This window comes from Oncorhynchus keta, chromosome 27 (genome assembly GCF_023373465.1).
Source record: "Oncorhynchus keta strain PuntledgeMale-10-30-2019 chromosome 27, Oket_V2, whole genome shotgun sequence".
NCBI lineage: Eukaryota > Metazoa > Chordata > Actinopteri > Salmoniformes > Salmonidae > Oncorhynchus > Oncorhynchus keta.
In genome coordinates this window covers 26318296-26346277 of record NC_068447.1, presented here as the reverse complement: position 1 = coordinate 26346277, position 27982 = coordinate 26318296, and the positions used below count along the sequence as shown (strand labels likewise).

At 42.2% G+C, this 27982-nt stretch overlaps 2 protein-coding genes across 3 annotated transcripts; one reads left to right on the top strand and one right to left on the bottom strand.

Annotated features, from left to right (window-relative positions):
• Positions 1-65: 65 nt before the first annotated feature.
• LOC118359672 (glutaminase kidney isoform, mitochondrial-like) lies at positions 66-20511 on the top strand. Its single transcript, XM_035738275.2, has 18 exons — positions 66-419; positions 1919-2003; positions 7062-7183; positions 9551-9680; positions 10879-10958; positions 11205-11368; positions 12158-12216; positions 13557-13589; positions 13682-13740; positions 15332-15398; positions 15516-15566; positions 16183-16359; positions 16636-16767; positions 17011-17103; positions 18638-18699; positions 18975-19051; positions 19250-19313; positions 19602-20511. Exons 1-18 carry the CDS (start codon positions 211-213, stop codon positions 19759-19761), a joined length of 1824 nt encoding a protein of 607 aa, XP_035594168.1. The 5' UTR covers positions 66-210; the 3' UTR covers positions 19762-20511.
• Positions 20512-20978: 467 nt separating this feature from the next.
• Positions 20979-23172, bottom strand: LOC118359674 (SPRY domain-containing protein 4-like). Of its 2 annotated transcripts, none has more exons than XM_035738280.2 (2): positions 22960-23172; positions 20979-21974 (listed from the first exon to the last, which is right to left on the bottom strand). In XM_035738280.2, the coding sequence occupies exons 1-2, from the start codon at positions 23090-23092 to the stop codon at positions 21433-21435; spliced, it is 675 nt and encodes a 224-aa protein (XP_035594173.1). In that variant the 5' UTR covers positions 23093-23172; the 3' UTR covers positions 20979-21432. The 2 variants fall into 2 exon arrangements, with proteins under 2 accessions (XP_035594173.1, XP_052338006.1); XM_052482046.1 differs by lacking the exon at positions 22960-23172 and adding an exon at positions 22352-22522.
• Between the last annotated feature and the right edge of the window lie 4810 nt (positions 23173-27982).

The window sequence follows — 27982 nt, the reverse complement described above, 5'->3', positions numbered from 1 at the left end:
CATCTGTCAACCAACTTCTGCCAGTCACTACGCCACCCCCCACGCGACAGTATCATGTCCTTGTGCTAGCATGCATAACAAATGATATAAAGCCTCCGAAGAACGACGCACTGGACATAGATCTGATGTCTATACAGTTTTTATTCTATTTGAACTTTGTTAACCTAACCCAGCGCTATATTTCTTTTGGCTGCGATCCACCCTTTAATAATGCATTGTCTGAAACGTCTGCGGATTACTAATGCGGGAGTTTTACAACTGCTCAAACATGCTGTCAACTCCGCACTAGTTGGGAGTGACAGCAATGTATTTTCCAGGAGCCAGCAACCCTTTCAGCTGTTCTGCACGAGCGCAGCACTGCACCACAACAGGCAGCAACATCATCAAGCTGTCAATGATTTGGACCAAACAGAGTGCAGGTACATACTTACTCAGTCACATTATCTACCAATAAGGGAATATGTACAGTATATACAGGTAACTGCCAAAATAATGGAAATACTTGAGTAAATGAGGGATACAAAGTATTGAAAGCTAGTGCTTACACAAATATGTGGTTCCTGAGTTAAATAAGCAATTAACATCCCATAGTCCTTAGGGTTATGTATAAAAAGGCTGGGCAGGCCATTATTTTGGCTACCATGGCTATGCCCACATATAATGAAAATTCCCCTATCCACAGGGCAGAGTGGTCACTAAATGGTTTGAGGAGCATGAAAATGATTTAAACCATATGCCATGGCCATCTCAGTCACCAGATCTCAACTCAAATGAACACTTATGGGAGATTCTGGAGTGGCGCCTGAGACAGCATTTTCCACCACCCTCAACAAAAAACAGAATTATGGAATTTGTCGTGGAAGAATGGTAGTCTACGACACCATTTAAGAACTTGGAGCTGAGTAGTCAGTGGAATTGGTTTGAAAGCTGATATTAACATGAACTGCATTACTATAGGCTAAACTACACTAGGCCGACACTACACTACACTACAGCACTCTACACTACACTAGGCCGACACTACACTACACTACAGCACGCTACACTACACTAGGCCGACACTACACTACACTACAGCACTCTAAACTACACTAGGCCGACACTACACTACACTACAGCACTCTACACTACACTAGGCCGACACTACACTACACTACAGCACGCTACACTACACTAGGCCGACACTACACTACACTACAGCACTCTAAACTACACTAGGCCGACACTACACTTACACTACAGCACTCTACACTACACTAGGCCGACACTACACTACACTACAGCCTGCTACACCACACTAGGCCGACACTACACTACACTACACTACAGCACGCTACACTACACTAGGCCGGCACTACAGCACGCTACACTACACTAGGCCGACACTACACTACACTACAGCCTTCTACACTACACTAGGCCGACACAACACTACACTACAGCACGCTACACTACACTCGGCCGACACTACACTACACTACAGCCTGCTACACTACACTCGGCCGACACTACACTACACTACAGCACGCTACACTACACTACAGCCTGCTACACTACACTAGGCTGACACTACACTACAGCACGCTACACTACACTAGGCCGACACTATACGAGGCCTACACTTCAGCACGCTACACTACACTAGGCCTACACTACACTACCCTACATACCCTACTTCACTCTCCTTTTGGTGCTGGGGTGAAAAGAAAAACAGAACATTTGTTTATACACAGCTGTCAATGATTAAGTGCCCCTTTGCACATGTACAGCATGTCTTAAGGAAAGTTCTACGGATGAGTCAACACAATCAAAACACAGTGTAAAACGTGTATGCAGTGGTGATCTTCAACAATGTCCCTCCCTGTAAGACCTACACTAGTGTTGTGACATGGTGCACTGTGTTGTCTGGGCTTCACAGGAACAGCTTGATCTCTGGGATGGACCTTCTTTTCTACACCATCACAGAGGGTAAAGAGATGATCTCAGTCTCTCAGTTCGTCTCTGTGAGTCTCCATCTCATCACATCCTCTCTCACTGTGTAACACTATGTAGAACCTAACCTACAGTTGAAGTCGGAAGTTTACATACACTTGGAGTCATTAACTCGTTTTTCAACCACTCCACAAATTTCTTGTTAAAAAACTATAGTTTTGGCAAGTTGGTTAGGACATCTACTTTGTGCACGACACAGACAGATTATTTAACTTATAATTCACTGTATCACAATTCCAGTGGGTCAGACGTTTACATACACTAAGTTGACTGCCTTTAAACAGCTTGGAAAATTCCAGAAAATGATGTCCTGGCTTTAGAATGTTCTGATAGGCTAATTGACATAATTTGAGTCAATTGGAGGTGTACCTGTGGATGTATTGCAAGGCCTACCTTCAAACTCAGTGCCTCTTTGCTTGACATCATATGAAAATCAAAAGACATCAGCCAAGACCCCAGAAAAAAAATTGTAGACCTCCACAAGTCTGGTTCATCCTTGGGAGCAATTTCCAAATACCTGAAGGTACCACGTTCATCTGTACAAACAATAGTACGCAAGTATAAACGTCATGGGACCACGCAGCTGTCATACCGCTCAGGAAGGAGACACGTTTGGTCTCCTAGAGATGAACATGTTTTGGTGCGAAAAGTGCAAATCCATCCCAGAACAACAGCAAAGGACCGTGTGAAGATGCTGGAGGAAACGGGTACAAAAGTATCTATATCCACAGTAAAATGAATCCCATATCGACATAACTCATCAAGGAAGAAGCAACTGCTCCAAAACCTCCATAAAAGCCAGTCTACGGTTTACAACTGCACATGGGGCCAAAGATCGTTCTTTTTGGAGAAATGTCCTCTGGTCTCATGAAACAAAAATAGAACTGTTTGGCCATAATGATCATCGTTATGTTTGGAGGAAAAAGGGGGAGGCTTGCAAGCGGAAGAACACCATCCCAACCGTGAAGCACAGGGCTGGCAGCATCATGTTGTGGGGGTTCTTTGCTGCAGAAGGGACTGGTGCACTTCACAAAATAGTTGGCATCATGAGGAAGGAAAATTATGTGGATATATTGAAGCAACATCTCAAGTCATCAGTCAGGAAGTTAAAGCTTGGTTGCAAATGGGTCTTCCAAATGGACAAAGACCCCAAGCATACTTCCAACGTTGTGGCAAAATGGATTAAGGACAACAAAGTGAAGGTATTGGAGCGGCAATCACAAAGCCCTGACCTCAATCCCATAGAAAATGTGTGGGCAGAACTGAAAAATCGTGTGCGAGCAAGGAGGCCTGCAAACCTGACTCAGTTACACCAGCTCTGTCAGGAGGAATGGGCCCAAATTCACTCAACTTACTTACCAAATACTAATTGATGTATGTAAACTTCTGACCCACTGGGAATGTGATGAAAGAAATAAAAGCTTAAATAAATCATTCTCTCTACTATTATTCTGACATTTCACATACTTAAAATAAAGTGGTGATCCTAACTGACCTAAAACAGGGATTTCTATACTCTGATTAAATGTCAGTAATTGTGAAAAACTGAGTTTAAAGGTATTTGGCTAAGGTGTATGTAAACATCTTACTTCAACTGCATATACAGTACAGGTTATTTAACCTATTTAAAATAAATCTGGAATGGCCTTTTTTTCTGATTGTATTGACAGTTGCCTTGACATTCCTCAACATCCTTTTAAAGTTGATACAGTACTGCCTGTACAACAACACATTCTAGTTCCTGAAGAGACCTTTGGGCTTGCTGTTTTCACTTGAGCTAAATGCATACCGATCGAACCCCAGAGAGTGTAAGACGAGCCAGGCAGGAATCCATCACACCATCACACCATGTCACCAGCCCAGTTCAGGCTCAGGTTTAAAAGTGTTGAGGAAACGCCATGTGTAACTTTATGACTAATAGACAGGTGTGGCCTCGTCGTTGAGGCTAGACGTGAATCCTCTTAAACCCCAAAAGATTGGCGTCTTAATCAATGATAACTCAAGTATAACCTGGTTAGAAAGGCGGTGGTTGAACTGCTCTGACATCACCTCACCAATGAAACCAAGTTCAAACTAGGTGTTAACAAACGTATTTACCTCACCAATGACCACCAGCCATTCCCAAGCAACAGTCGCCTCTGGAATGTTGGGTACATGAGTCGAGAAGAACATCACAGAAGTTGTAGCTCAGTTGGTGAGAATGTCATAGAAGCACATGACCTCCAGTCATTTTACGATGCGTGAAGAGACTTTTTGTTCCCTCTCCGTGCTTTTACACCATCATTTAGAACACGTACAGAAGTTTCAGCTCAGTTGATGAAAATATCATACAAGCACATTTGTCCATAGGCCCACACACGCTGAACATAGCATTTTATGATGTGTGAAGAAACTCTGTGTCCAGTGTCCACGACCACTCCCCGTGCTTTTACACCATAATTCACCATAATTGGGGTGATGGAGTTTTGTCCAGTGGACTACACCTTGCCCCTGGAAACGAGGGTTCAAACCCCCAGGTCTGCCAATCGCTCCACCACTGAGGTTAGACTGGGGTTGGGTAGATGCACTGGCATTTCTAGTGGTTAGTCAGAGGTAAGGGAGCATATGATATGAAAAATAACTACTGTATCTGGGCACTGCGTTCTCAAGCAGTTGAACAACACAAAGTTGTACCTCAACCAGAGCATTCAGAGTACAGCGTGTATGCCCAGTTTTATTTCAGAATGATGCAATGCTTGATATTCTTACATAATTTGTACCTTTTAAAGAACTGTACAGGTGCTACTAAAAATCGAATCAAATTGTATTTGTCACATACACATGGTTAGCAGATGTTAATGTGAGTGTAGCGAAATGCTTGTGCTTCTAGTTCCGACAATGCAGTAATAACCAACGAGTAATCTACCCTAACAATTCCACAACTACTACCTTATACACACAAGTGTAAAGGGATAAAGATTATGTACATAAAGATATATGAATGAGTGATGGTACAGAACGGCATAGGCAAGATGCAGTAGATGGTATAGAGTACAGTATATACGTATGAGATGAGTAATGTAGGGTATATAAACATAAAGTAGCATAGTTTAAAGTGGCTAGTGATACATACTGTACTCTATATCATCTACTGCATCTTGCCATCTTTATGTAATACATGTGTATTACATAAAGATGGCAAGATGCAGTAGATGATATAGTGTACAGTATATACATATACATATGAGATGAGTAATGTAGGGTATGTAAACATTATATTATGTGGCATTGTTTAAAGTGGCTAGTGATACATGTATTACATAAAGATGGCAAGATGCAGTAGATGATATAGTGTACAGTATATACATATACATATGAGAAGTGGCTAGTGACTACACGGATGCCATCTGCTTTGACCTTTGATTGATCTCAGTTTTGAGGAGGGAGATCTGTCATTTATTGTCATGTTGTGCTGTATGTGTTTGGCATGACAGGGTACAGTGACACAAAGGAGTTTGACTAAAACACATTGGAAGGACTGACTGAACAGTAGCTGTGGCTACAGAATACTGTCACAATAGATTAGGCTAATTAGGGCTTACACCTTTCCCAGACCTACCAGGAAACAGGATCCTTTCTTTGTGTGGTGAGGTTATATTTAGTTCTCATAGAGCAATTTTATTTTTTTTTTACCTTTATTTAACCAGGCAAGTCAGTTAAGAACAAATTCTTATTTTCAATGATGGCCTAGGAACAGTGGGTTAACTGCCTGTTCAGGGGCAGAACGACAGATTTGTACCTTGTCAGCTCGGGGGTTTAACCACTAGGCTACCCTGCCGCCCCGTTACTTAACTAGTGTTATTGAAGTACTTCTCTCATCTGATAACTCAATTTCTCAAAAGCTCTAAAATTCTGTCATCTTTGTTTCTGTCAGGAATGGAAAAACACCCAGTACTGCCCCCAGCAAACATAGCTTTGAATGCTGCTGTCCAATACAGTATGTCTGAATATCACTTCAGGCTTTCATGAAAGCCACTATCCTATGTGACCAAGGACATAAAATAACTGAACACAACAGTCCAAGCAATGTGTGTTGCTCATTAAAGCATTGCTCAGACACACAGGCTTGAAAATAACTGTCTGAACCCTCCTATGAGGCAAGTCTGCTGTCAATGTACATGATACCCCAGAAATAGACACACGTTGCACATAGCTGTCGGCATGACTTGAAGTTGGCTTAGGGGAGGGATTTCAAACACTAGATATGTACCTTCCTCCTTCAGGGCTGTTTACAGGACTGCTAGAACCCTTGTTGCTGCTCACATAATGGCAAAACAGGGTTTGTGCCTGTAGTCAGATAAAATCATAATTTGTTCCAATTCAGGTATTGAATATGACACACTTAAACAATTATTGTAGTCCTGTATATTTTCAGTCCTTCTATAGCTAAAGAAATGTCACCCAAAGTGATCAATTCAATTATTATTAATAACCTATACATATCCTTATCGTTATGTACCAAAACATGAATAAAATAAGAACTCTTTCAATCAATCTGTTAACCTGAGTTAAGTTTTTGTAATTTTAGCGCATCATTTTTTTGGTTCAAAATACTAAAATTCAATAAAATACAATTCAAAATACACTGAAAACATCCAAAATACTGTACGTAATCTATAGTGCTAAAAACAACAATGCAATTTCAAAACAAGTTCACATTAAGGTTAAAGAAAGTGTATTTGATCAAATTACTTGTTTTTTTGCTAACCATTACTTTGGACAAAATCAAAACGTTCTTGTTATGCTTATTAAAAAAATCTTAAATTACAGCTCAATCCTGCGATTAACTCGATTTAAGTGCTTTAATCATTTGACAGCCCTTAGTACTCTATTAGGACCAACATCGGGACCAACTTTCTTAGATCTCAAATATCTATCACCCTTCCCTAGAGATGCTATCCCAGTTCTGGATCAGCTCTCCATGACTCCATGCCCATTTTCCCTCTTCCCTTCCTCTCCCTTCTTTTTCATTTTCTCTCAAATAAATCTCTCACTCTTGTTTTCTAAATGTTCCTCTCTCCTTCCTTCAGGCGTTGAAGAGCACAGGTTTGTGGACATCTGATCCCAGGCTGAGGGACTGTATGCGTCATTTGCGCCTGGCCATGCGGGAATCTGCCGGAACAGTCATGGTGGACCAGAAACTCTTCAGGAAGTGAGCTATGCTCCATTTTCACTTTCATCTTACCATATACATCCTGTAACGTTAGTAGGATGGTATAGAGAGAATATTGACAAACACTATGATTCTTTAATTCAGACAGTTAACATAATGTATTATGACTTACTCTATCACACATACCATATTCTCATTCTTCTGGCTGATTGGCAAAACACCACACACAATCCCATTTTTACATGGCAATGTTATGAAAGTGACATTTCTATGGTATTTCACTGTGCGAAGGAACTATCTTTGCCCCCAGTGTTTACTAGAAACTTCCAAGACTTTGTTTTTCACTATCTCTGAGTGTATTTGTGTCCGCTCTGCATGCCTCTACAGTGGACAGGTGGATATTTGTTGGGAAAGATTAAGCATCAAGGATGTTTGATTGTGGTTGTATTGTAGTGTTTGGGTTGGGGTTAATGTAAGAGAAAGACAGAGTGACAGCATCTGTCGATTTATGGCACACACACACACATACACACGCACGCACACACACGCACGCACACACACACACACACACTCACACTCTGTGACATGCAGAGAGAGAGAGAGAGCTCTGGAGTATGACATCTGTGCAGGGCTTAAGTCTGGACGGGAGCTAATGAAAGTCCATCATAGTGGGTGAACTGCAGACGGTGCCAGTTGTATTAGGAGCTCAGTTTATCAGCAAGCTCCGAGGGAGTCTAGACTGCTGTCCAAACAGTATTCATTCCTAACTGGCAAACCTAACTTAATGAATGCAGTGATGATTTGGACTCTGGCATGCTACTGTAGTGGGTCACTGAGTCCTGTGTGGTGGACTTCTTACATTTAATAACTATGTTTCAGTGATTGAACACTGCATATCTACTGTCCTTTTGCTCAACTTGGATTGAGACTTGGTGTTGTACTTGGTATTATTTAGAAACTAGGCCCAAATACACAAATAAAGTCATGGAGAAGAGAATAACAATATTGTGTTGTGATTAGATATTGTTTTCCCATTATGAGGAACATTCTGAGGTGGTCACTGGAAAAAGACCAATAGAAATAAAAATCTCCCATTTCTGGTGAATGTATAAATTCTGCAATCCCTATATTAGCCTCCCCAGTGCCCCAAACTCTAAACAAGTTGTGTATTAACAAGCAACGGGGGGCGGATCTTTCAGCTCAACCCAGCTGAGATCACCTCAGTGCTTACTAAACTTAGTGCTTTGTTAATATATAATGGTACAGGTGCGTATCTACAGTATGAAAGGCTGTCTCTTGACAGCATTTCATTTTGTCCCAGTTGAGGTCCAGTTTTATGTTGTTGATGTCATTAAGGATTTCATCATAGAATCAGTAGTGTGTCTGTTCCATTGTTATAGGTCACTTAGCCCTGATACATGGCTGACTCCTAGACGCCGCATATGAGTCAGCAGCCGTGTATCGGGGCTAAAGGTCACTGTGTGTATTAATACAGTAGTAATACTATATACTGTAAATAATCTAAACTAACAATCTTTTTTGTATGGTAATTTATAATAATTTGGTGGGTGCTTATATTTGCACAAGTGTATATTAAAACACGTGTGAATTGGAAAACCATGTTTTTTACATATCCATAACACTCCCTGAGACACCTTCGGAGAGTAGGGTTGTAAGAGTTAAGTGACTTTCTCAATGGCACTTAGACAGGTTTTTCAATTTGTCGGCTCAGGGATTACGAACTAGAGACCTTTCAGTTACTGGCTCAACACTCAAACCGCTAGGCTAATCTAAAGTCGCAGGCGTAAAAGAAACACCTGAAACTAGATCCCCTACATACTGGTTTTGACAAGAAGAAAATAAACTGTTGGGGGAGGTTTTCTTCTGCGCTGTTCAAACAACCCAGTAAATGTGGAGGAGGAGTTAAGATGGAGAGTCACCTTGTTAACGTCCAAAAGTGGAAGTCGCATCACAGGCTCTCTTTCCATTTCCCCTAAAAACCAGAACAGCTGGTTGTTGCGGACTCAGCAGTGGTTATCGCTAGACACAGCAACGGGAAGTAGGGGTGCACCCCATGATAAATGGAAATAATATATAATATATATATAATAAAGAAATTAAATTATAATAAAAATACAATTATACGCAATTATATTAATCCTGTGTGAACTAGGCCTTTATTACTCCTGTGTGAGCGGACAAAAATTCTCCTCAGCAACCCCCAATCCCCTCTTTGTCCAGCACCCCCAATGCAAAACATCTTCCCACGGTTGGCCTCAACAGGAATGGAACCAACAACTCTATTGTTCCAAGTGCCACACTCTACCAACTGAGCCACACTGAGACATTACCTATGTAATAAACAAAGTATACATGTGATATTTCTGTATTTGTGATGTGTTTCAGGTGTGTGGGTGCTAACATCCTGTTGCTGACACAGGCGTTCAGGAGGAAGTTCATCATCCCAGATTTTGAGGTGTTTGCATCCAACATGGACCATCTGTACTACAGTAGCCAAAGGCAGGAGGGGGGACACGTGAGTCCTGTTAGGATGCCTGCACTATGTACATTGGAATTCACACGCTAAAAGCATTCTCACATACTGTACACTTACACACCTACACATCCACATGAGGATATGCTAAAATAATCTCACTCACACGCGCGTACTGAATGAAGCCATGCACACACTACATTTGTACATACATGTACATACACATGTACTATACATACAGTGCATTCGGAAAGTATTCAGACCCTTCACTCTTTCCACATTTTGTTACATGACAGCTTTATTCTAAAAATAAATAAAAAACCCATTAAAATCATCATCAATCTACACACAATACCCCATAATGACAAAGCAAAAAACAGTTTTGTTTTTTTGGAAAATGGAAATATTACATTTACATAAATATTCAGATCCTGTTGAAGCACCGTTGGCAGTGATTACAGCATTGAGTCTTCTTGGGTATGAGTGGCTGGGCCACTCAAGGACATTCAGAGACTTGTCCAGAGCCACTCCTGCATTGTCTTGGCTGTGTGCTTAGGGTCGCTGTCCTGTTGGAAGGTGAACCTTTGCCTCAGTCTCAGGTCCTGAGCGCTCTGGAGCTGGTTCTCATCAAGGATCTCTCTGTACTTTGCTCCGTTCATCTTTCCCTTGATCCTGATCCCAGTCCCTGCCACTGAAAAACACCCCCACAGCATGATGCTGCCACCACCATGCTTCACCATAGCGGTGGTATTGGCCAAGTGATGAGCGGTGCCTGGTTTCCTCCAGATGTGCCACTTGGCATTCAGGCCAAATAGTTCAATCTTGGATTCAACAGACCAGAGAATCTTGTTTCTCATGGTCTGAGAGTCCTTGAGGGGCCTTTTGGCAAACTCCAAGCGGGCTGTCATGTGCCTTTGCATGAGGAGTGGCTTTCGCCTGCCCACTCTACCATAAAGTCCGGATTGGTGGAAGTCTGAATACTTATGTGAATAAGGTATTTCTGTTTTTATTTTCAATACATTTGCAAAAATATCTAAAAACCTGTTTTCGCTTTGTCATTATGGGGTATTGTGTGTAGATTGATGAGTAAAACTATTAATTTAATTCATTCTTGAATAAGGCTGTAACGTAACAAAATGTGGAAAAAGTGAAGGGGTCTGAATACTTTTCGAATGCACTGTACCTGCCTTTGGCACACATTACACTCATCCAATCCATTCCTTTGTGTGTCTTTCCTTAGGTAGCAGATTACATTCCTCAACTGGCTAAATTCAGCCCTAATCTGTGGGGAGTGTCTCTATGCACAGTGGATGGGCAGAGGTAAGATTACAGCATCATCTTATCTATGTACATAGTCTCTTTTTACAGTATATCACCACTGCCCTCCATCATGACACATAACCCATGTTACTGAAATTAAGAGCTTTGAACACGCAGTCCACATGTCATCCCCTCATCTTACCCTGTCAGTCTCTGCCCACCTTGTTTATGCAGAATTCTCCACTGTGTCTGTTGTCACCTCAGCCCTCACTGTCCCATGATCTCTCCCCTGCTGGTGTGATGCAGACATTCTGCAGGTGACACCAAGGTTCCATTCTGTCTTCAATCATGTGTGAAGCCACTGGAGTACGCCATCGCTGTGCACGAGATCGGCACTGAGCATGTGCACCGTTACGTGGGCAAAGAGCCTAGCGGACTCAAGTTCAACCAGCTGTCACTGAATGATGAGGGTGAGAGAGATTAACCCTAACCCTATCCCTCTCTGCCTATGGCTGGGCTCACATACCTACTACATGTCTCTGTGTTGACTTCTGTATAGATGCCCCACACTTGAATGCATCTGAGTACTGAGGAAAAAACTGTCTTACATTGAACACTCAATGATATCTCTGACCCTATCTCCTGATCTAAGCTAACTCAATCGTAGGGTAGTGAATAGTTCATTACACTGGAAGCAAACAATTACACATTTCAGTGAACAATTGTGTAAAGAGAAGACAACCAACCTCTCTGCAACTACAGCCCACTGGGCACAGATGTCAGTTCAACGTCTAGTTTTGATTGAAATTAGTTTTCTGTCAACTAACGTGAATTCAACATGAAATCAACAAAAAAAAACTTTTCCCACATTGATTCAGCATCATCACAATTATTATTTTTGGCTGCAATGACGTGGATACCACATTGATTCAACTAGTCTTTGCCCAGTGGGAGGTGATTGAGAAACAGGGAAATTACTAATCGACTTGATCAATGATTACAATATGCTGTAGGTCTTGACTGGTGAGATACAGTCGATAGAGCAGGAACAAGCAAGAACAGGACATCTGATCATTAACCAGTCAAGACAGCTTATCTGCAGGTTCCCTCTAAGCTGGCTACGGCTGACTAGGTGTCTTTACACATGTTCACCTCTGGCACGCACATACGTGTTCACTTTGTAAAGCGGCCATATCTTTAGGTTATATGGTGGTGGAGTGCACTACAGTGATAACATTGTCCTCTCTCTCTTTGGACAGATAAACCACACAACCCTATGGTGAACGCGGGGGCTATCGTCATCAGTTCTATGCTCAAGGTAATGGGATTCCTGGGTGATGTTATAATCTCCCATAACCTTTCATGAGGTTTTAGAATGAGAGGATAGATAAAATCTTTGCTAGCTAACTTAAATAGTATCAGGAGTACATTACATGCACCCAGATTAAGCATTGCCAATGAGTGCAAGCTGTTGTACACCAAATAATATCAAATATACACGAAATTAGGAAATCTGTCGTAACTAGTACAGCCAAGTGTCACAGTCAGACCACCCTCAATCATTGACCAATTCACCCTATGGCCCAATACAGTGTGGACAGAGGTCAGTAAACTATCTCCAGCTGACTCGCCAACCCTCCCTATCAGTCAGCATTGCCCTCATTCTAACAGATACAGCAGTGGGGAAAGAATGCAGTCCTCTATAAAGACATGGACCTCTATTCTGCTGTGGTTTCCTCTCCCTGCCTAGCTGCCTGTCTTCACCAGCTGCCTCTTAGGCCATTCAGGTCACATACATTAGTGGGTGAGGGTGGGACTGACAGGATGTGTGTATGTGTTAGACAGGCCAATGAGACAGCTGGGAAGAAAAGGCGTGTTTGTCTGTGGGTGAGAGACTGTATGTGTGATTGTGTGGGTGGGTGTGTGTTTATGTCTGACAATCATAAGTATTATAATGTATGTCTTTGACAACTTTAAGTACAGGAAGAGAGAACAGATCGAGATGGATGAGTCATTTCATTGGCTAATAGTCTATAGCCCATACTGCACTGGGCAAGTTGAGGGAAGGACTTGTACACCTCCAATTAAGTGTAGCATTCCTAGCACGTTTTATTTGGAGTTTATGCAATTCATTCATAAATATTGCGCAAAGTTCACTCTCTTTCAGAGAGCGCAGAACTCTCTGAAGTTATGAGTGGAAAGATGTGTCATCACTCAGGAGCACTTCATCAGAGTATCACTGACCAATAAGCCCAGGGTCGCACCACATTTGAAGAAATCTATTCCTTGAGGACCACTCAACGGGGAAGTACCAGTCCCTGCCCGTTTTGGTGACTTAGCGACTTGCTGGTGATCTTTCACTGGACCCTGAAACTTAAGCAGGGCAATAATCTGCCCCGAGCTTCTAGCCCATGTTATACACATCACAACAGACAGACAGACAGACAGACGGACGGACGGACAGACGGATACCGCAACTAATCCTACCCTGCACACCCACCCAGAATCTGTCTGACTCACCAGTACACTGTACCATTGGTGCCAAAATACACAAACACTGCCACCTAGGGACAGAACAGCTCTCTGCATAGTGTCAATACAAAATTACTTCAGCACAAGAACACTGTAATAAAGGGATTTCCTTCTTCTTCTTTACAGCCTAACTCAAATAAGGCAGAGAGGTTTGATTATGTGAGTATCCTTTGAGTTTCAGACTTCTGACATGTCTACAATTACTTCTTATTAGTAAAATGTAATGGAAAAACTGACATCTTTTATCGTAGGTAATGGAATACTTGAAGAAGATGGCAGGCACAGAGTATGTGGGCTTCAGCAACGCTACGTGAGTGTCAAATTGAACATTATAGTATGAAAATAAAATTATTAAAGATTTCAGACCATACAGTAAGTGTAATTTGTGGTGTGATAAACAGCTTTTAATTCAGTTTGCTCCAAAATTACAGGCATCCCTGACTGGAAATGCACAAACAATACTTTAAAAAATATAAACAATATAATTATAGAGAGAAACTCAAATAACCAACATCAATGGAACCAACCAAAATCATACAATAATTTAATACAAAATACATTTCACCAAAATCAAGGATTCATAATTATTGGCACTCCTCATTTAGTACTTAGTGCAACCACCTCTGGCAAGGATAACAGCATGGGCTTTTCCTGTAATGTTTGACAAGGTTAAGGAACACATTTGGAGGGATTTTGGACCATTCCTCTATGTAGATCCTTTCAAGATCCTTCACATTCTTGGGTTTGCGCTTATCAACTGCCCTCTTCCACTCATCCCACAGCTGTACGATTGGATTGAGGTCCGGCGACTGAGATGGCCATGGCAGATCATTGATTTTGTTGTCACAGAACCATTGCTGTGTGGATCTTGAGGTATGTTTTGGGTCATTGTCTTGTTGGAAAGTCCACATACGGCCAAGGCCCAGCCGTCTGGCAGAGGCCACCAGATTGTCAGCCAAAATTGCCTGATACTTGGTGGAATTCATTATGCCATCAATCTTAACCAGTGCCTCTGGACCTCTGGAATTAAAACAGCCCCAAAACATCACTGACCCACCACCATATATCACCATGGGTATGAGGTGCCTCTCCTTGCATGCATCTCGACGCCAAACATGCCGATGCTGTATCTGACCAAAACATTTAATTTTGGTCTCATCTGACCAGAGCACCGTCTTTTAGTCATAATTTAAATTACGTTTGGCAAACTCCAAACGCTTGCGTCTGTGTCTTGGGGTCATTAAGGTCTTTCTTCTGGCAACCCTTCCAAAGAGCCTGTGGATGTGGAGGTGGTGTCTGACGGTGCTTTTTGAAACCTGGTGACCCTGAGATGCCACCAAGGCCTGCAATTCTTTCACAGTGATTGTTGGCGATTTTGTTGCTTCTCTCACCATCCTCCTCCCTATCCTGGAGGGCAAAATGTATTTGCGTCCTCTACCCGTGAGCTTTTTAACTGTCCATATCAGTTCTTTTGTTTTCTTCATGATGTTGGATGACAAAGGGATATTGCATGTGTGTTACCTCATTTTTATACCCTTGTGAAACAGGAAGTGATGTAATGACTCAGTATAGTTCCTTAAGGCTTAGATCAACTTAAATAAGTGGAATTTAATTCCTGATTTACTTTTGGTAGATGTTATTTACAATATTATTTCAGGGTGCCATTAATTGTGAAACCTTGATTTGGAGGACATGGATTTAAAAACATTTTTTACATCAATAAAGGATATTGGTGGGTTCCATTGAAACATGAATAAAGTACGGTATTTCTCACATTGAGAAACTCATATTTTGAGTTTATCTCTATAATTATATTGTTTATATTTTTTTAAGTATTGTTTGTGCATTGCCAGTCAGGGGTGCCAGTAATTTTGAAGCCCACTATGTATTTGCCTTCAAAGTTTTCAATCAGAGAAGGAGACCGGGGATAGGAATTTTGCTATTGGTTACTTCCTGAAGGAGAAAAAAGTGAGTGTTTGAGCTTCACAGAGTCTTCCCAATAGTTAAACCAATTTCTAAACTCTAAAACTATAAGTTATACTACCTGTCCTGAAACTGTGGCCTCTCTCTCATTTTGCCTGGTAGTGCTTTCCTGAGAATGCAGATATGATTGCAGCCCTTGATTTCTACTTCCAGGTGAGACTCATGTTTAAAGAGATTTGCTGTTGTATTTATAGTTGCTGTCTCTGGTGGAAACACTCTGTATGTGAGTAAAGTACTACCCTGTACACAGGGTTGGGAAGGTTACTTTCTAAATGTATTCCATTACAGTTACTAGCTACCTGTCCAAAATTGGAATCAGAAACATAATTTATGGATTGTCCAAACTCTGTAACATATTCTGATTACTTTCAGTTACTATTGGATTACTTTCCCCTTAAGAGGCATTAGAAAAATACTTAAAGGATCCATCAAATGCATTTGGTGCATCATTATAGTGGTCTCTGACTTATGGTCAGACTCACTCAGGTGGAATAAACGTAACCCTTTCCCATGACATTCAATGCTGAATTGAATGTCATTGAGAAAACAAAAAGGTGTAATAATGTATTTTTTTACAAACATTCTTTCTGATGTAAGTAATCATCTAGTTTTTCAAAAGTATCTGTAATCTGATTACAATCATTTTGCTGGTAACAGATTACATTTACTGTTTTTTTATGTTATAATAACAGATTACATGTCATCAGTTACTTCTCAAACCTGACTGTACAATAAACCAGAGGTCTCAACTGTTCTGTTTTCCTCTCAGCTGTGCTCCATTGAGGTGACCTGTGAATCAGGCTGTGTCATGGCCGCCACACTGGCCAACGGGGGCATCTGTCCAATCACAGGCGAGCAGGTGCTAAGTGCGGAGGCTGTGCGGAACACCCTAAGCCTCATGCACTCCTGCGGAATGTACGACTTCTCTGGCCAGTTCGCCTTCCATGTGAGTCACTGAGAAACAGACAGAGGTCAATGACCTGAGGTGGCCTTATCACAGCGACGGAAGAGAAAGTGAGACATCCCCATCTCATCATCATTTATCTAATATCTTTGTTTATCATACTGTATGTGGTAAAATAGAACGTTCCCCTTTATCTCAGAGGTGCCATGTTGCTCTCACCTATCCTGTGTTGTCAGATCAATGCAGTTAAAATAGATGAGACAAGGTAAGTGTCACACTTAACTTCATTCTTGCTTTTTGTCCCTTCTTTTTTCCCAGGTGGGCTTGCCTGCTAAATCTGGCGTGTCGGGTGCCGTGCTGCTGGTGGTCCCTAATATCATGGGAATAATGTGTTGGTCTCCTCCCTTAGACCGTGTCGGAAATAGTGTCCGAGGCATTCACTTCTGTCAGGTATGCAGACAAGAAGAATTTCAATCCCCTATGACATAAGTTTTTACCATACCCAGCAGTAGATATTTATTCTTGTTGATTACCTTGTTTTTTGATATATCAAAAGTAATGTCAATGTCATACCTGAGTGTATATCTTTTTTTCTGTATTATACATTGTAAATTTGGAAGATTAAAAAAGAATAGAACATTGAATAATAGATAAATCTGTCTCATTTTCCCATTCTGTCTGCTGATTGATCAGGAGCTGGTATCTCTCTTCAACTTCCACAATTATGACAACCTGAGACACTTTGCAAGGAAGCTGGACCCTCGCAGACTCTCACTTGATGATAGGGTAAGGGATAGAACAGGCACTAAGGTCCTGCATTAAGAGTGTGAAAATTGAACGTTAATTCCCTTTTTATGCACCTTTCTTTCAATGCATATTCTGACCTTGAAGTCAACCACTATTAGTTTGGGTTGGAGAGCTAAGAAATGAAGGTGTGGCAAAGGTGTGTCTACAGATAAGCCATATTCTGACCTTGACTTAATTCCCTCGTAATTCCACCACCTTTACGTGCGAGGAAACCATGAGTAAGGTTGAGCGAACCTGCTGGTTCCAAGTGGAAAAAGCATCTTCTTTCTTTTTTTCTGATAGAAATAACAGCATTGTCCATGCACTGTCATTTATACACGGATAAGAGCTAGGGGAGTGAAAGTTATACCTCCCCCTGAGGAAAATATATTTTTACTTGGCCCTCCCCAAGCGTAAAAAAAACAAGCATGTAACCCTCACCCTCCAAAATGATAATTAAAACAAAATAGCAGGGAATATTAAATCCCTTTTTAATTGATTATCAATGTTGCAGCCGGAATTTCTATTAAATAATTTGGACACTCAAACGATGGGCTTCTGCAGGGCTGAACCTTGGCTTCTGTAGGGCTGAACCTTGGCTTCTGTAGGCCTGCACTTTGGCTTCTGTAGGGCTGAACCTTGGCTCCTGTAGGGCTGAACCTTGGCTTCTGTATGGCTGAACCTTGGCTTCTGTAGGGCTGAACCTTGGCTTCTGTAGGGCTGAACCTTGGCTTCTGTAGGCCTGAACCTTGGCTTCTGTAGGCCTGAACCTTGGCTTCTGTAGGCCTGAACCTTGGCTACTGTAGGCCTGAACCTTGGCTTCTGTAGGCCTGAACCTTGGCTTAGATTTATTTATAGGACTTGTTCAGCTCCCATTGTTAACTTGGTTTTTTCATTTTACAAGATTTCATGGATTGAACTTGAGTATAACAGCTTTCAGGCTCTCCAAACCTGTTTTTATTTTAAGTTTCATACATACTTTCCTAACCCTGAAATTTGCCTAAATAATCTACAAGGTCTGAGTATTTTTGATCTACCAGTTGGTGCTGAAACTAAGACCAAGATGCATAGATGGTATTATGTCATTGATCCTTATTTTCTGAACCCGTTCTCTTGATGTATTCTAGTCTCTCGACAAATTCTAATTGTGGGTACATCGTATTGAAATGGATGGCTTAAGATAAATGTACTGAAAACCGTATTTAATAGAAAATCTGTTGGCCAGCAAGTGGAAGGGTTTTCAGCGGTTGAATTACATTTATTCAGAGCGTGCAAGGGAGCCACGCCTGCAATGCCCATTACACACCTTAATACGGTAAGTCTGAATACCAACTACTGAGAAGTGCATAATAAAGGCATAATTTCCTAATTCAGAATCGGGCCCTAAGTATACTAAATGTTTCTCAAATATACCTCTTGGGAACATTCATGTTTAGTGTTTATGCTTCCGCCACAATTTCTGAAACATCGCTGTGCTTCAATATCCTTCTATGTTGATAACCCATAATTGTGATGTTTTCTTCTGACCCTTCAGAACAAGTCAGTGGTTAACCTGATGTTTGCAGCTTACAGTGGTGATGTCTCTGCCCTGAGGAGGTAAAGCCAGAATCTTGGGATAGTTATATAAACTATTATAGTTGGTCTTTCTGGTTTACCAGAAATGCATTTTGCCTTTTCATAAGAAAGCACTGGCGCCAGATAGGCAAGAAGAATATGGCTTCAATAATTAATTTATGTGCAGCATGGAACAGACCACCCCTGGTATCAAATCAATTTCAGTTAACTTCATAATTACACCATCTGTCATTCCAATTAACCTTTCGCTATGCTCTTTTTTTTCTTCCTTCTCTCGCTCATGTCCTCTCCTTTAGGTTTGCTCTCTCGGCTGTGGACATGGAAGAGAAAGACTATGATTCTCGTACAGGTCTCCACGTGGCATCAGCCGAAGGTGCACCTACATATTTTTCAGGGATAAAACTGTTCTCTCACATAGCATGTACTTCACCTTATTGTTCAGAGTTGTAATTCAAGTGTGTCTGCTTTGGTTTAATTGGAGTGGATGGCTTCGCTGGGATAACTATAGATATGTGAATGCATAGTTGGTTGCTGTATATTGAGATTGAATTCTTCCTTCCTGTTTGTTCAGGTCATGTGGAAGCGGTGATCTTCCTAACAGAGATGTGTAAAGTGAACCCCCATATAAAGGACAGGTAGGGACACCACCCCATCATCTGCATGTCACTTTTAATAATTCACACATCTTTGAGAGATGTTCCATTGTAAAGGTCCTTCAGGCATGCATAATGGAGACTGGTGGTTTTAAAAGTGTCCAGGCCTTTAAAATCACCCAACTACACCAGACTAGTCGAGGGCCATTATGACCTGATTTGTTCTGAGACTCAGTCAGAGCATTACTTAGCACACCATCCCTTGTTTCCTTTGCCTCTGCAGCAGTATTTCAGTGTTTTCATTACTGCTTATATCGCGCTCTCTATCAGGTGGGGAAACACACCCCTGGATGACGCCAGGCAGTTTGGTCGGGACGGGGTGGTGTCGGTCTTAACGGAGTACCAGCAGATGTACCTATGCAGTAATGGGTCCCAGTCAAAAACCGAAGACCAGAGAAAATTAGACAGTGAAGGTTGTGGTTTGAGCTAGACAGGAGAGATGTCTAACCATATTGTATTTTAATACAAGAGGCACTGGCAGTTTCATTCCAGATAGTTGTGCCCTTCCCCAATATCCTTGTTCACTAGCACTCCCCATAACAGATCTGATAAGACTGGGTTGGTTAAAGCAATATGGCAGAAAGCAGGTGAACTTACCTCTTCTCAGGTAGATAGGTGACAACGTTTCGTAATAAAATGCAGCCCTTTTGTGCCAAGAGTCATGAAGAGTTGTAGCTAATTGAGTGAGTATAGTTGATATGGTCACACGTCACTATGTATAAAGGTCCCATGCACACTTTCTTTGTCCAGGTTGTTGCACATAAAAGCTTTAGGAGTCAGGAGTGGACAGAATCACTGTAGCACTGTATAAAGCTGATATGACACCAACAAGTGATCAGTTGCTAGTCAGAGGGGTATACTAAAAAGCAGGATCAATGCATTAGCCAGCTAACTTTGATTAACAACCAGAAATAACTATTGTTTTTCTGGTTCATTAAGAAAGCTAAACTTAGGTATGTTTTTGATTGTCGAGTCAGTCAGACCATGCGCATTTCACGCTCATCTTTAAACATTTTTTATTTCAGAATATTTTGGCAAGTTAGTTGGCTAAGGCATTGCACTTACTTTGTAGTATACCACTCAGATGAACTTGGCAGCTATTGATTTATATGTACACACACTTTGTCCTTACTCAAAATTACCAGTGTATGATTTATACAATGTTTTCAATCATGTATGAAGCATTAATATTTTAAGGGATTTTTACACTGCATAACATTACCAGGCTATAAATATATTAAGTGGAAATGTATATATTAATCTACCTCAATAGGAAGTAGAACAGTTTCATAAGCAGGTTAAGATATGAATAAGCCATGTATTGTGAGGATGGGATATAACCATTTTAATTCTGGTCTTCTCTCCTTGTGAATACTTAACATAGAAACATGTCTAAATGTGATGAGTGATTCAGACTAATGAATATTCATGTATGATAGTATCTCATCAGCATTTCCTGTTATATGCACATGAATGTTGTCTATTTACTACAGAACAGACTGGTTGTATAACATCAAAACTAAGATACACAGCCAGGATTTTCTTACTGTGATTAAGTGCTGCTGTTTTACAGACTGCTTCCTCAGGTTAAACTGTCAATGTGAGCTTGATTTCCATGTTATGCTCTGCTGTAAATAAATGAGTGAAAATGTGCAACTTTTTATTTTGGCATACAAGTTCAGCATATCAAAAGGCTAAAAAAGGCATGGTTTAATTCAAGTTTGACAAGAGAATGGAGAATGTCAGGACTTCAAGCAACAGTAACATTCCCAGTACCTAATGATCTCGTTACACACAAGACAGCTTCATATTGTTGCCATTTATTTCAGAATATTTCAAAATATTACACAAGAGGTAACAAAAAAATAGCTTATTGTGATGAGTTTGCCCGAGTCTGTACGGCAGTGAAATGATACACTGGACAAACTCCCTGCTCTCCAAATCCTGATGGAGAATATTGCTTTTCATAGGAGATTAGAAAAACATTTAAGTGCTGCCTGCTGTAAGTGTTCAGTTTACAAAAACCAAGTTGTCAGAATGTACATTGCCATTCCTATCTCCCTAACCACCTCCCTACCATATTGCCATCAGTAGAGAGGCTTCACTTCAAGCCTTCGGGCTCCCCCAGACCTGAGTGTGTAAGCAGCTCTCCATCCCACAAGCCAAATGCTGGGCAGAGAGGCCCCTTGAACATGGCCCTCATGCTGTGGATCACCTTGGCCTTTGGGATGTCCACCAGGCTTATCAAGCCGGCCTCGTAGTCCAACAGGATGCCCACGCGGTCAGGCTTCCCCACCAGAGTCACCGGCACCCTCTGGTTGGTTGTCATTGCAAACCACTTACGCTGGACGTAGCCGAACACCCAGGAGGAGCTGTTGGTGCCTACACAGTCATCCCTTGACATTGCCACTAAGGCCACACCCAAACGGAACTCTGAGGACTTCTCAACCGTCACCTCCCAGTAGTGGCGGCCACCTGTGATTTGCCCGTCTCCGAACACCACGGCCCAATCCCGGAAGCGCTCAGGGTTTTGTTGGACATGGCTGGGGTCTATGCCCAAGATGCGGTAGATGACGCCTGTGTCCTTCTTAAAGAGGTCCAGACTGCTGTGGGCTGTCCTGTCATCCAGCTTAAACTGCAGCTCTACAGAGAGAACATCAGAAATGATTAATAGATACTGACAACTGCTGAATGTTCTGTAGAGCAAGGTTTCCCAAACTCTGTCCTGGGCCCCCACTGCCAGATGTGCACATTTGTTTTTTTGCCCTATCACTACACAGCTGATTCAAATAACCAACTAATCATCAATCTTTGATTATTTGAAAATAGCTGTGTAGTGCTAGTGAAAAAAACAAAGTGCAAGGACATTGGGAAACCCTGCCCTAGACAGCAAATACATAGGCCATTGCTTGGTGAAAGTGGAGACAAATGCCATGCGATATCTTAAAAACATTAAATAAATATTCCCTTTATCTTGCATAACAGGCTAATAAATTGTTCATTAAACTTATTTAACTCACCCAAAGCGTTATACAACATAACAAGCCAAAACAGAGTGACATCCTGTCGATAATTGAAATCTACGTTGTAAACCTTTGAAATAACATTGTTAATCAACACAGGGTCACCGTAGCTGGCAGGACGTCGGGTAATTATGATCGGCATGACACATCTCCTATACTGGCAGCCACCTATCAAAAAAATAATTGTTTGAAGTTGGCCACCGTCAGAGGATCAGGAATGTGGCCGACAAGTAACCAGTGATGTACCATCAAACCGATTTGAGTTACAGTATTCAACTACACTATAGAAAGCTGAAATGCAGTTTACTTGCCCTTCCAAACACAATGTAACCAAACTTTTCAAAACTGTTCTGTTGTAAATTCTGTAAACTTGGTAAAATGTCAGATTTCAAAACTAAAAGTTAATTGACGCAAAAAAAAGATCGTCTACACACGTGTGGATGTCAAGGCAATTACAAGTAGGTGGTCGTGAGAACGTGGTCAGTGTTGTTATTATTCAATCTCCCCTGCTCGGACCTCAAATGTGCTATGCGCTAAAACTAATGCATAGCAAAGGGCCCGTCGCTCAGTGGGCCCTTGCAGTCGCAGTGCAAGTTTATACTCACTATCGCCAGTCGTTTGGGTGCTATACCATCTTGTCGCTGGAAGAAGCGTACCACGCGTTTGTCTGCGGGATAGTGCGCGCATAACTCGTCCTGCCAGGCGACAATAATGTCCCATACCAAAGAGCATTGCCATATTCACTTACAATGCAGAGCCAACGATGGTGGACGAAATGAAGGTAGTTCACTCAGGTTGTCTTTAAACAATTCTTCTTCTTCTTCTTTGGGATTGTGTTGTCCGGATTGCATCGAATTTAAGGTGCCTACACCGCCACCTATTGTACTGGAGGGAGTGTGAGGCAATTCACGGCCTACCGACATTCAATGGTTTTTGATACGGTACTATAAAATTGGGGAAAAGGCTAAATTACCCTGCCAACTGTTAGCCCTCTCTCTAAAAAAATTAATACAACCCCATTCCACTATTTACTAATCCTACTCCAGACCAACAGCCTGGGAGGGGGAGGACAGAACACTAACACTCAAAACCCCCTACCCCAGGGATATGCACAATTTTATTTTAATTTAATTATCCATTATTTTACCAGGTAAGTTGACTGAGAACACGTTCTCATTTACAGCAACGACCTGGGGAATAGTTACAGGGGAGGAGGGGGGATGAATGAGCCAATTATAAACTGGGGATTATTAGGTGCCCGTGATGGTTTGAGGGCCAGATTGGGAATTTAGCCAGGACACCGGGGTTAACACCCCTACTCTTACGATAAGTGCCATGGGATCTTTAATGACCTCAGAGAGTCAGGGCACCTGTTTAACGTCCCATCCAAAAGATGGCACCCTACACAGGGCAGTGTCACTGCCCTGGGGAATAGGGATATTTTTTAGACCAGAGGAAAGAGTGCCTCATACTGGCCCTCCAACACCACTTCCAGCAGCATCTGGCTGCCCATCCAGGGACTGACCAGGACATTTACATTTACATTTAAGTCATTTAGCAGACGCTCTTATCCAGAGCGACTTACAAATTGGTGCATTCACCTTATGACATCCAGTGGAACAGCCACTTTACAATAGTGCATCTAAATCTTTTAAGGGGGGGGGGGTGAGAAGGATTACTTTATCCTATCCTAGGTATTCCCAGTCCTGCTTAGCTTCTGAAGCAAGCCAGCAGTGGTATGCAGTGTGGTATGCTGCTGCAATGCTGTCAGGGGTACGCCAAATAAAAATGTGATTAACATTAAAAAAATAATTCTCAAACAGTCCATTTATAATTTCCAACGGGGCTATACATTTGGGTGAGTTTCCCCTCCCCCGCCAGAGTAGCCTCGTTTCACTGCCAAAAATAAAATTAAACCATCTAGTGTTCAGCGAAATAACAAAAAATATTTAAAAAAACAGGTATTCTAGTCAAATAATTAACATCCAATCACATTAACTGTTATTCTCTCGTGGGAATTCCACTAATGGTCCGTATGTAGCCAAACGTAGCTCTTGCTCATTCCGTTTTCTCTAAAATTGATAAATGGTTGCAAAAAGTAAGGCCCGCGTCCATAGAGACACATACCAGCTCTACTGGTAGTACTGCTACTACCAGCAGTATTACACCTTTTTTTTAATTTTTTTTATTTTATTTCACCTTTATTTAACCAGGTAGGCTAGTTGAGAACAAGTTCTCATTTGCAACTGCGACCTGGCCAAGATAAAGCATAGCAGTGTGAGCAGACAACATAGAGTTACACATGGAGTAAACAATTAACAAGTCAATAACACAATAGGAAGAAAAAAAAAGTGGAGTCTATATACATTGTGTGCAAAAGGCATGAGGTAGGCGAATAATTACAATTTTGCAGATTAACACTGGAGTGATAAATGATCAGATGGTCATGTACAGGTAGAGATATTGGTGTGCAAAAGAGCAGAAAAGTAAATAAATAAAAACAGTATGGGGATGAGGTAGGTAAAAATGGGTGGGCTATTTGCCGATAGACTATGTATAGCTGCAGCGATCGGTTAGCTGCTCAGATAGCAGATGTTTGAAGTTGGTGAGGGAGATAAAAGTCTCCAACTTCAGCGATTTTTGCAATTCGTTCCGATCACAGGCAGCAGAGAACTGGAACGAAAGGCGGCCAAATGAGGTGTTGGCTTTAGGGATGATCAGTGAGATACACCTGCTGGAGCGCGTGCTACGGGTGGGTGTTGCCATCGTGACCAGTGAACTGAGATAAGGCGGAGCTTTACCTAGCATGGACTTGTAGATGACCTGGAGCCAGTGGGTCTGGCGACGAATATGTAGCGAGGGCCAGCCGACTAGAGCGTACAAGTCACAGTGGTGGGTGGTATAAGGTGCTTTAGTGACAAAACGGATGGCACAGTGATAAACTGCATCCAGTTTGCTGAGTAGAGTGTTGGAAGCAATTTTGTAGATGACATCGCCGAAGTCGAGGATCGGTAGGATAGTCAGTTTTACTAGGGTAAGTTTGGCGGCGTGAGTGAAGGAGGCTTTGTTGCGGAATAGAAAGCCGACTCTTGATTTGATTTTCGATTGGAGATGTTTGATATGAGTCTGGAAGGAGAGTTTACAGTCTAGCCAGACACCTAGGTACTTATAGATGTCCACATATTCAAGGTTGGAACCATCCAGGGTGGTGATGCTGGTCAGGCGTGCGGGTGCAGGCAGCGAACGGTTGAAAAGCATGCATTTGGTTTTACTAGCGTTTAAGAGCAGTTGGAGGCCACGGAAGGAGTGTTGTATGGCATTGAAGCTCGTTTGGAGGTTAGATAGCACAGTGTCCAAGGAAGGGCCGGAAGTATATAGAATGGTGTCGTCTGTGTAGAGGTGGATCAGGGAATCGCCCGCAGCAAGAGCAACATAATTGATATATACAGAAAAAAAGAGTCGGCCCGAGGATTGAACCCTGTGGCACCCCATAGAGAATTCTAGAGGACCGGACAGCATGCCCTCCGATTTGACACACTGAACTCTGTCTGCAAAGTAATTGGTGAACCAGGCAAGGCAGTCATCTGAAAAACGAGGCTACTGAGTCTGCCGATAAGAATATGGTGATTGACCGAGTCGAAAGCCTTGGCAAGGTCGATGAAGATGGAAGGATAGGAATGATGATGGTGTCTAAGAATCGTTGACAGACATGTTCTCCACTTGGTTCTGGAGCTGGTCTCCACCTCCCTGTTTCTTCAGGATGGATATAGGTCTGTAACAGTTTGGGTCCAGGGTGTCTCCCCCTTTGAAGAGGGGGATGACTGCGGCAGCTTTCCAGTCCTTGGGGATCTCAGACGATATGAAAGAGATGTTGAACAGGCTGGTAATAGGGGTTGCGACAATGGCGGCGGATAGTTTCAGAAATAGAGGGTTTGCTGTTAGCCCAGCTAGCATTGACCCTGACATTTGTGAATCTGATGCAGCCAAAGAGCTACTGCCCCCTTACCCGGGAAAGCACCAAATAACAGACAGGGACATTGGACCATCGAAGAGGCGCAAATATGATGAGAACTACATTGATTTGGGGTTCACCTATATTGGGAGTAGTGCTGTAGAAAAGGCCCATGGAGTTGGTGGAATACTCCTTTAATTCATTGCCATTTACTCAGCTGGGCCAGGGGTGCTTTAATTAGGTCAGGTGGAAATGTCCTACAGATCTCAACTCCATAAAAGGAGGAAATTGCCATCGCCTGATCTAGCTGCTTTCTCTTCCCTAACTCCATCTGATCCAGAAGTTCTGTGCGTCCATGAATCCACGTAAGTCCACCGACTCTTACCTTTCATCTGAATGATCTGTGGTGATTGGGAGAGTGGGCCATTCAGTTATTGTTTATAGTTATCACCGCGGAGCGCGGCTTGGAGCGCACGCTTCAAACATATTGTGTAATGTGAATTGTCATTGTTTGCTAACTGATTGACTTTGATCATGGAGATTATAGATTGTATAACAATTCACTGTTTGTATTCTTTCATGATTTGTGATAATTAGTTATGAGCCTAAATGACTCGCGGATGATTACTATTGACTTCTTAATGAACTGGACTGTTGAATTCCTTAACTTGTGTTAATAATGACTGATATGATTTGCTCTTTGATTATGATTTTGATTGTATACATGTTATTTGTTTCCTTTGTGATGCAGCACAGACTACTCAGTAAATATACCACTTTATGGTTAAAGGAATTCCTGCCTCAGTCTCATACATTCCTCTGTCACCTGACACGTGACCACCTGTTCACCTTCACTGTCAGTCATCCTACCTGTCCAGCAACCCACACAGATTCCACTAATCTTTCAATGGTCCTTTGAGCCGGATGATGACTGAACCAAAGACAGGTGAAAAGGAAATGGAGGTGGAGAGGGAGGAATTGTCTCCACTGGAGGGAAGAAGCGAGGAGGAGAGAGCAGCTGAGGGAAAGGTCTTGGAACAAAGGAAATATCCAGGAGCTAAGCCTAAAGCAACAAAGGCTTCATCCTCAACCACCAGCAGCACCAGAAGAACCAGGCAAGCACCTGGTTATCTTAAGGATTATGTGGTCGAGGTTCCGACATCAAAGGGCAAGCCCACCAGAGCTCAAAGAGTTGATGGATCAACTATACGTTTCAGCCATCAACCATCCCCTCTGAGCCAAGGATCGGAAACTGCTTTGGAGCAGGAAAGTGGTCTACGTGAAGAACCTATGGAGGAGGTAATTTCCACTGCACAGGTCGACCAGCTTCCAGAGGCCGGCTCCGCTCACCCCTTAACTAATGGGAAATCGTCGAAGCACTCTAGACGGAGTGGGAGTTCGACCAGTGGATACCCATTTGGAAGTGGCCATAGCAGCCGCCATTCACTAGCCCTCAGCGATTCACAGACCGCTGTCCTACAAGAGAGGATGAAACTATTAGCTTTGGAGGAAATTGAGCGTCAGATTGAGGAGGAACGACAGGCTGAAGAACGATGTCACCAATTGGATGTGCAGGCCCATAGAGCTCTACAGGAAAGGGAATTCATTGCCAAGGACCTGGCACAGCAGCGACGGCACCGTCAAGCCAGAAGGGAATTAGAGGAGGCACGGATGGT